The 9041-nt window shown below is 34.4% G+C and overlaps 1 protein-coding gene and 1 long non-coding RNA gene across 2 annotated transcripts; one reads left to right on the top strand and one right to left on the bottom strand.

Annotated features, from left to right (window-relative positions):
* The first annotated feature begins 1656 nt into the window (after nucleotides 1-1656).
* LOC128213010 (uncharacterized) lies at nucleotides 1657-3339 on the top strand. Its single transcript, XR_008257666.1, has 3 exons — nucleotides 1657-1784; nucleotides 2283-2395; nucleotides 2633-3339. It is a non-coding gene; the product is annotated as an uncharacterized LOC128213010 (long non-coding RNA).
* A 1108-nt stretch (nucleotides 3340-4447) lies between these two features.
* On the bottom strand, nucleotides 4448-5757 carry LOC128215180 (uncharacterized). Its single transcript, XM_052921892.1, has 2 exons — nucleotides 5164-5757; nucleotides 4448-4504 (listed from the first exon to the last, which is right to left on the bottom strand). Exons 1-2 carry the CDS (start codon nucleotides 5755-5757, stop codon nucleotides 4448-4450), a joined length of 651 nt encoding a protein of 216 aa, XP_052777852.1.
* Between the last annotated feature and the right edge of the window lie 3284 nt (nucleotides 5758-9041).

Here is a 9041-nt window from a genome sequence, read left to right as displayed (position 1 = left end):
TGATTTGAGAAGAAGTGGTCACTGGAATGCAAGCATAGCAGATTGTTTACCATTAGCTTTCGCTGATAAATATAACAGTATCCTTCGAATATACTCTAGTTCTCTTGCAACACCAATTATTAACATTAAACCATCTGAATGGATTGAAAACAGTTCATATAAGCTCATTGAAATGGCCTACCTGTCTATAAGACAAGAAGAACACTACGATGCAACTAAACCAGCTACAGCTCAGCTTTATGGAAAAAAAAACAGAAAAGAACGAGGAACCTACTCCTGTGCATACAACACCGAGTAAACGTATGACTGGAAACAATGTTGAAATATCAGAAAATGAAATAACACTTACACCACACAAGCGAGCCGACTATAATTAGAGCCCATCTAAAATGTTTTCAAGCAGAAAAAGAAATGAAAGTGCGTGGAAAGCAAATGTTCGTAAGAAGAGTAGATGTGGTGGTAAACAATATATATCCCGGAAAGGTAAAACTGTGGAAGCGAAATACGTAAAACCTCAGAACTGTGGCGGACAGGTATAACTGTTGAAGCGAAATGCGTAAAACCTTAAAACTGTTGTAGATTTAAATGCAGTACTAAATTTAGTGAATCTGAACGACAACAAATACGAGGTATGTTCGGAAAGTTCCCGGACTGAACGCATTCCTTTTGAAAGGCTCATTGTATTATAATGAAACTTAGTACGGATTTACTACATCTTTTATTCCATATCACTCTAAAATTTCGATTCCATACATATAACAGTAAAAAAGTTACAATAAATTACCAACGATATGGCGGAGCAACCCGACGTTAAAATTTATAACGTCAACGTCAATTAAGTTTACTCTTTCTCGAAATAGCGGCCATGTGCTTGCACGCAACGTTCATGTCTCCTGACCCATGATGTGTAAACAGTTTGAAACCATCGTTTATCAAATGAAGACATGATTGTCTGCACGTGACAACGTAGGCTCTCGAGACGGCCGGGAAAAGCGCAAAATCAAGTGGCGCAAGGTCTGGGCTGTAGGGGGCGTGCTCCAACCTGCCGATCCCGAGAACATCCAGCTCCAACTCTGTACCGGGCCCTGTGCGCTGGGGTATTGTCCTGGTGTAAGAGAACATTTTCTATGCTCTCTTCCATGCCGGGCCTCTTCTTGCGCAGTGCTTGGACCATATCCCGCCTCACGACCTGTTAAATAAATAACACAAAATTAAATAATAAGTTGACTATTTGAAACATAATGCATTGTGATGTTACACCGTTTCACTGCTGTTATGATTGAATTTATGCATCCGGGGTGAGTTTCAGAGACGATCGTTAGCTGATTTTGGTAGTACGACCAAAATTACCGATCGGCAACGTTTCAGAGACGCAACGTGCACCTGCAGTGCGTTCAGTCAGGCGAGCGTTTACAAAACGCTCGCAAACGTTTTGTTTTGTATCCCTGTTGCAACGCAGCGCATACACGTTTAGCGGGAAACCAAACAGCGAACGTTCGCCGCAAACATCTTTACTGAACGCGCTGATGCTTTATCGTTAATTTTGCTCGTAAACCTACGACCGGTAAGAGGCACGCGTTAAGTTAACAATCAAGATGGCGGATGAAGGTTTTCTCCATATCAAAGTATACTTTTACTTTTTATCATCATTTGAGAGTTAAATATTGCGTGTAGCATATTCGCTGGAGTGGAATTTTCAGACTATGTCTAAAAATAGCTGAAAACAGTACGAAAATGTTCTATTTTCGCATTTCTGTCAAAAAAGGATTTTAACTGTAGAAGATGTAAGCTTTTTGTTATATTTAGTAAATATGCTGATATTGTGTACATCTAAAACACGGAATATGATGTAGAATTTGATTTGGTTTCATTGCTGTTTAATATGTCATGTTAAACATTTTCTTGAAATTCTTCTATTTCGGATGGTTTTTAATTCGGATAAATAAATGCCTGTACATATTTTGTTGTAATATTACCGGTCTTTGTGGCATTTAGTCAGTGAATTATTAAACAGTGTTACCATTCTATATGATAGAACATGATTATTTTTCTTATTTTTACACATTTAAAATCGATGCTAAATATGTAAACAACACTGTCACAACAAATATGTTGATTATTGGCTACTTTGATACCATGGACACTATCAGGTGACAATGTAATCATTTTAGTTCACCATTACTTGTAATTGAAACTTGTTTTAGTAAGGTATCATATGGTTTATGTAGAACTTTGTGTATGTGAGCATTCAGCTGACAAAGGTTAAATCTTGTCTTTTTCAGTCATACCATTTGATGCCAAGTGTACAATAAAAACTTATATGAAAATTGACAACAGAAGTGTCATGGTCTTGGTGGAAAATGCTGTGCTCTTCATTGACCTCTGTTTAATAATGGTATGGAAAAGGGAATTAAAGTCTAATGTTGGTTTTATAAATAATAATAATACAGTATATATTCAACATATGAGCACATTGTCATATTAGGACTAATGTAGAAACTAAACTGCAAAACCATAATATGTATCAGCAGTTAATGCACAGGCTATGTACAGATGCTTATTGATATTCTATGTTTTCATTTTTTTTTAGTTTTTTGGCTTGTTAAGTATTTGTTTAAGTTAATTATTTCAGACTGGTGATAGAAAACTATCAGGAATGCTTCAAGCTGGCAATGGAGGGAAATGTAAACGTAGGTAGGAAATGATAAAATGCAATAGGATATAAACCAATTTTATGAATAATACAATTAGATGAATTTTATATTGATACAATGTTGGGCATCTTACTTTGAGCAGTTAACTGGTATAACATAATTGTTATTTAACTTATATGAATATTAAACAAGAAATAAAATGTGACCAGAATGGTGTTTTTCATGTTTTCTTAAATCCCCTACTTATTTTTTTTAAAAAGACAATAATTTTCGTAAATATGCAAACTATTTGAGTTGAAAACTAGGAATGTAAATTATGTGTTACTTGTAGTTTAACGATTAAAAGGCGTTTTCATAAATGTATTATATTGTGCTGTATTAAACAATATTTTATAACTTTTTATGTTTTTCGGGACACTGAGAAATCACAAGGTTTCAAACATCTAGAATATGCTCACGGTCAGTCTTCAAGATACTCACCTTAAAGGTTCCAGTGTGTTTTAGGAGACTTTGTCAGAACAGTACTTTATACCTACATACACTGGAGATACCAGACCCAGCAGATAACTACAGATATATTGACACAGAACATGAAATTAATTGTATATCCCATCACAACATTAGTCTTTAAACTGTTAAATAGGCAGTGAGGCATTTGTGTGTAACCCTCATTATTTGAAATAAAAAATTTCTATTGATTTATTTAAGTTTGACTTTTCATTTAAAAGCCATTAGCATTAGATTTTCCAAATATATATATTTTTATACAGTTTCAACTGTGATGTATATCCAGTTGTACATGTTTCCTCTAAGGATTTAAACACTTTTGAATTATATAGGAAAATTCAAATGACACATTTATTCAAACTTATGATAATATATAAAACACACACTACCATGGTTGATCATGTAAACCTTCATACTATCTTTTTATAGAAATTCAGTGAATCTTTTGATATTTCTGAATACATTTATTTTTACTTTGACTGGCTCATGTATAAACACAGAATGCTACATAAATAGTATACTCCAGTGTATATCATAACATGATTGAAATAGATAATAGATAATATTTGCATGAAACTCTGAACACTTAACCGCTATGGCAATCTGCACCAGTTACTAAGTACTTTTTGTTGAATAATGTGTTTTGATGAGACGAGCTTGTAAAATAGCTATATTTCTTTTAGTCATTTAGTGTATTTGAAGTATGTCTGCAAATGCAGATTTTATCATGTATTTTGAATGGATCTGAAATACTGTTATTACAACGATTGACACAGTAAAGATGGATTTATGAATTGTCTTCATACAAAAAATCCAACCAGTTAAAATTATATTTTCGAACTGTTTCCCAATACAATAAGTCTCTTGGTGCATAAACGTATGAACTTTACTCGTTATCTAAACTAAGACCGGTTGTTGATGATTGGAATCAGTCATCATCATCATCATCATCATCATCATCATCATCATCATCATCATCATCCACCACACATACACAACCACTACCACCAACAACAACAACTTCACCACCTTCATCATCATCCAAATCATCAGCAACATCTACGCATCATCATCTCGTCATGGTCATTGTCGTCATCGTCACATCATAATTAGTATCATTGCCGTCGTCGCATCATCATTATTATTATCATCATCATCTTAGTCGTCGTCGTCGCATTATCATTATAATAATCATAATATTCGTCTTCGTCGTCGCCGAATTATCACTATCGTCGTCGTCGCATCACCATTATTATGATTATAGTGTCGTTGTCGCATAATTATTATTAAATCATCATTGCCGTTGTCGTCGCATCATCGTGACTATCATCATCAGCACCATGCTGCACGTTTGCATTTACTTTACATAACATTCATAATACGCATACTATAATATTTTACTTATCAAAGTAAAATCACCAGCCTGAAAATAAAACTATTTTGTTGTTGTCCAATTTTCATTATAATTAGACAAATTTTAAAGGGAACGTCGATCGGAACCCGCCACTGCCTCCATCACAAAAAATCCCGGATGATGATGTACTTAAGATACAATTGTAACATAAAAAGCAGATGGATAATCTGAATAGAGACCACAAGTTTGTATCATTTGTGTCAATCATTATAAAAAGGAGAGTTACATTAATTGATTCCCTTCAAGAGATTATTATTACTATTATTATTATTATTATTATTATTATTATTATTAATAATAAAAAGGACAGATGCGCTCATCAGGTTAATATGACGTAACGTCATTTCACTTCAGACTGGGTCACTCGCTTTAACGCTGTGCTTTATCGTTATTTTTTACGTACGACCGGAGAGTTTACGAGACGTTTCTGAAACGCCTTTATGATTATCGTTATTATGATCGTAAATTTACGATAATGGCAGATCGTAAAATCTATCTGAAACGCACCCCAGTTCTCTATATTTGATTCATAGCATGATTATATAAATGTGTAATTTCGTTTATAAATATGTTTATAAAAATGTTTACCTTTGAATAATACGCTGCATTTACGGTAACGCCCGCCGGGACAGCACGTGTCAAGATTACACCGTTGTTGTCCATAAATACGATGAACATGAATTTTCCTTTCGATTTCGTCACCCGGGCCTTCTTTGGTGGTGGTGAAGACGATGTTTTCCAGACCATACTTTGCTGTTTAGTCTCTGGGTCGAACAGATGAAACGACGTTTCATCCGTTGTGATTATTCTTTGAAGGAATCTTTCCCCTTCACGTCGATAGGACCTCAAAAAGTTCAATGATTTATTCACCCTATCCTTCATCTGATTGTCATCCAACAGCCTTGGTATCCAACGTGCGCACACCTTTGTCATCTTAAACTCTTCAGTAATTAACTTATACGCTGTTGCTACTCCAATGTCACATTCCTCGGCCACTTCCCGTGTAGACACTCGTCGGTCCCTATCAATCATCGACTTTACCATTTCGCGCTTTTTCGCCACAAGTGCCGGCCTCGCGTCGTCGGATGTTGACTCGCGCCCCTCCTTAAAGCGTCTGTGCCACTCAAAAACAGCTGTGCGACTCAAAGTTTGGTCTCCAAACGATTTTTTCAACTGTATCATTGTTTTCGACGGTGAAACATCTAAACTCTAAAGAAACTGTATCACGACACGCTGTTTTTCAATAATTTCGCGTTGCATGTTTGCTTTGAGCACCTGTTTTGGAATTTGTTTTGCGAGGCGGTGTCTACTTAAATGACGTCATGCGTATTTTACTAATGACGTCATGTTGTGGTTCGACGTCAAGATGACGTTTCCCGCGTTTTTTAACGTTACAAAATGCGTTTAATGTGAACATTATAGGAAAACATATGGCTTGCTCCACAACAGCAAATATTATGTTGCTATGGATACAATATTTTTAGAATGTATTGACTTAGGCGAATGTCCGCTTATTATCAAAATGAATATATATGTGTATCAACTTGGCCGAAGTTTCAAATCTCTACGTTGAAAAATAACAAAGTTTTTAGTACAGTCCGGGAACTTTCTGAACATACCTCGTATTTGATATGTACTACGCCCTTCCAAACTATGAACGAAAACAATGCTTCATGTGTGACGTTGTCACAAAAAAACACCATGTTGTAAATCAACTGGGAGAAAACAAAAGTCACTTTAATATCACCTTGCTCTTGGAGAAAAACGTGAACGGGTCTGTTCACAGTTCTTTCTTAAAACACTTGACATAGGAGAGAAAGTTGTAAGATATGCAATGACCAGAAATGAGCATGGGACATTTCAAGGGGAAGACATGAGAGGTCGTAAAGCTCCCTCCACAAAAATTACCCTTACAATATACCAGTTAGCTGACAAACATGCCGTTTGTCATGTATGGGATGAGACACATAGGAAAAGAGGTTCTTGTGAAATATCCACATGCCTGCTGAAGAACACAGCAGTCAGTTTTACATACTTCTCCGACACATGCGCAAGCCAAAACCAATTTGTCGCCACATCATATTTGTACAGCATTAAAATGTACCACAATTGAAGGCCATCAACCACAAGATTTTACAGTCGGGTCACAGCCAAATGGAATGTGATTCTGTGCATTCAGCTATAGAACAGTCGAAGAAAAATACATCTGTTTATGTGCCCTTGCAGTGGAGTACTGTAATATGTTTGTCGAGGAAAAGTAACCCATATGTCACTGGCCCTTTGAGATACGACCACGTTCTTGATTTCAAGTCATTTGTGAAAAAGCTCAATCTAAATCTTCAAACATCTATTACTGGAACAAAGGTTGTTGTTTTTTATTAATATCTATACAACAGCAATATCAATACAAAACACGGTTCATCAGATACACAGGATATTTTCAAATATCATATGACTTAATGTTTCATCTTTGTTAAATAAGCTTATTTCTTGTCACACCTTGCCATGTTAGATATTGAATTGCTGAGCTATAATTTTAATGTTTTTGCTTATATAAAAAAGGGGTAGGGGGGGTAAAAAGGGGGTTTCTGAGTGACATACTGGTATTTCATGTTTAGTTGTTGTTGTTTGTTTTATTTTTCATGATAAGAAATTCCACTTATGTAAATGAATATCTAATTTATTTTTCATGACGGCTATTTCGCGTTCGATATTTATACGTATTTGCAAGTACCTTTCAAAGTTACGAAAGTTTGGTATTGCTTGTCGGTAAAACAGAAAATGAAATATTTCATCAATAGAATAATAAAGTTTGTGCTGCTATATTTACTACGTGAAGATGTGTTTACTCCAAATAAAACTGTTAATAGATTAAGTTCAACAAGTATACTCTTAGTCTGGAGATAGGTCTTTAGTTTTTTCCAAAGATCTTGTATTATGGTGCACTCCCAAAACATGTGGCTAATTGTTTCTTCATTGCTTGAGCACAAGTCACATTGGCTCGAGTTGGATATTTTGCATTTGAACAAATATCTGTTTGTAGGTATGATTCTATAAATTATTTTAAACTAAAATGCTTGTACACATGTATCAATTGTAGCTATGTAAGGCATTATGTAGATTTCTTCCAATTTAATTCTTTTTGAAAAAGATTTTCCCATTTGTGTTTGTGCTTTAATTCTATATTGCTGTTTTTAATCTGTGTACTATAGAGAAATTTTGATATGTTTTTTTTAGATTTTATTTCATCAAGCATCGACGTATATTCTACTGGAATTGTTATACTCGAAGATTTCAGATCATTCTTCATATATTGTGGTATATTATTAGTCAGTTGTAAATATTTTAAAATATCACCATTAGGAATTTGGTAAAGAAATTGCATGTTATCAAATGAGTAGAATTTCTTTTCTCTAAAGTCGAAAATGTGTTCGAGGTATATTATTCCCTTGTTATGCCATTCTTTATAATATAAAATTTCATTATTGCATTTTATAGATGAATTGTTCCAGATGATGAATTTTCTGATATCAATATTTGTTTGTTTCCTCTTAAGTATATTCCACGAGTGCAGAATATTATGAGTGAATACGTTATGGCCACATATGCCTTTAATGTCATTTTCTTCAAGTTTACAATCAAGTATAAAACTTCCACCGTTCCTTTCTTATACCTTGTTAACAAATATTTTCCATTTAACTAGATTATTTTTATCAATGAGTCTTTTTACCCAGCTTGCTTTAATAGCATGTAAGAAGTATCTAACATTTGGAAGGTTAAGTCCACCCTTTTCCCTGGAGTAATATATTTGTTCTCGTTTGATTTTATCAGGTTAATTATCCCAAATAAAGGTAAACATACATTGTGTGATATCGTCTATCATTTGATCCGGTGGATTTGGTAGCACAGTGAAAGGGAAAACTAATTTTGGAAGAGCGAATGTTTTAATTACAGAGACCTTTCCAAGCAGGGTTTTGCTGACGTAGAGGTCCATGTAAAACGACTTCTATCACTGAGTTTTATTTTCTTTCCTTTTAAAATTCCGACTTGAAGTACTACTGTTTTTGAATAGTTAAGTTTGAAGCCTGACGTCATACCAAACTCGTAAATTGAATCTATTAACTTCTTGTATGACGATTCATTTCCATTGTTTAAGAATGAAGCATCGTCTGCAAAAAGAGCTTGTTTTATTTGAGTGTTTTAACTGTAATCCCTTCAATAATCAATGTAATTTGACAGTATTTCGATACACATTAGAAACAAAAAAGAAGACAATGGACATCCTTGTCGTACTCCGCGTTCTATTACAAAACTTTCTGACAGATGACCATTATTTAGAATAATTCCTCTGATATCATTATAAAATAATTTTACCCAGTTAATAAGTTCATTTCCAAAATTGATTTTTTTAAGACATCTTATTATGAATTCGTGATCAATGCTGTCAAAAGCCTTCTCAAAATCCA

The sequence above is a fragment of the Mya arenaria genome, chromosome 13 (genome assembly GCF_026914265.1).
Source record: "Mya arenaria isolate MELC-2E11 chromosome 13, ASM2691426v1".
Taxonomy (NCBI): domain Eukaryota; kingdom Metazoa; phylum Mollusca; class Bivalvia; order Myida; family Myidae; genus Mya; species Mya arenaria.
This window is presented reverse-complemented; position numbering and strand designations above follow the sequence as displayed.

Coding starts and splice junctions, on each gene's coding strand:
- LOC128215180 (XM_052921892.1), bottom strand. CDS start 5,757: ATGATACAGTTGAAAAAATCGTTTGGAGACCAAACTTTGAGTCGCACA. Junction 4,505..5,163: donor ATGCAGCGTATTATTCAAAG/GTAAACATTTTT, acceptor GCAAACGTGCAG/CATGGTGCTGATGATGATAG.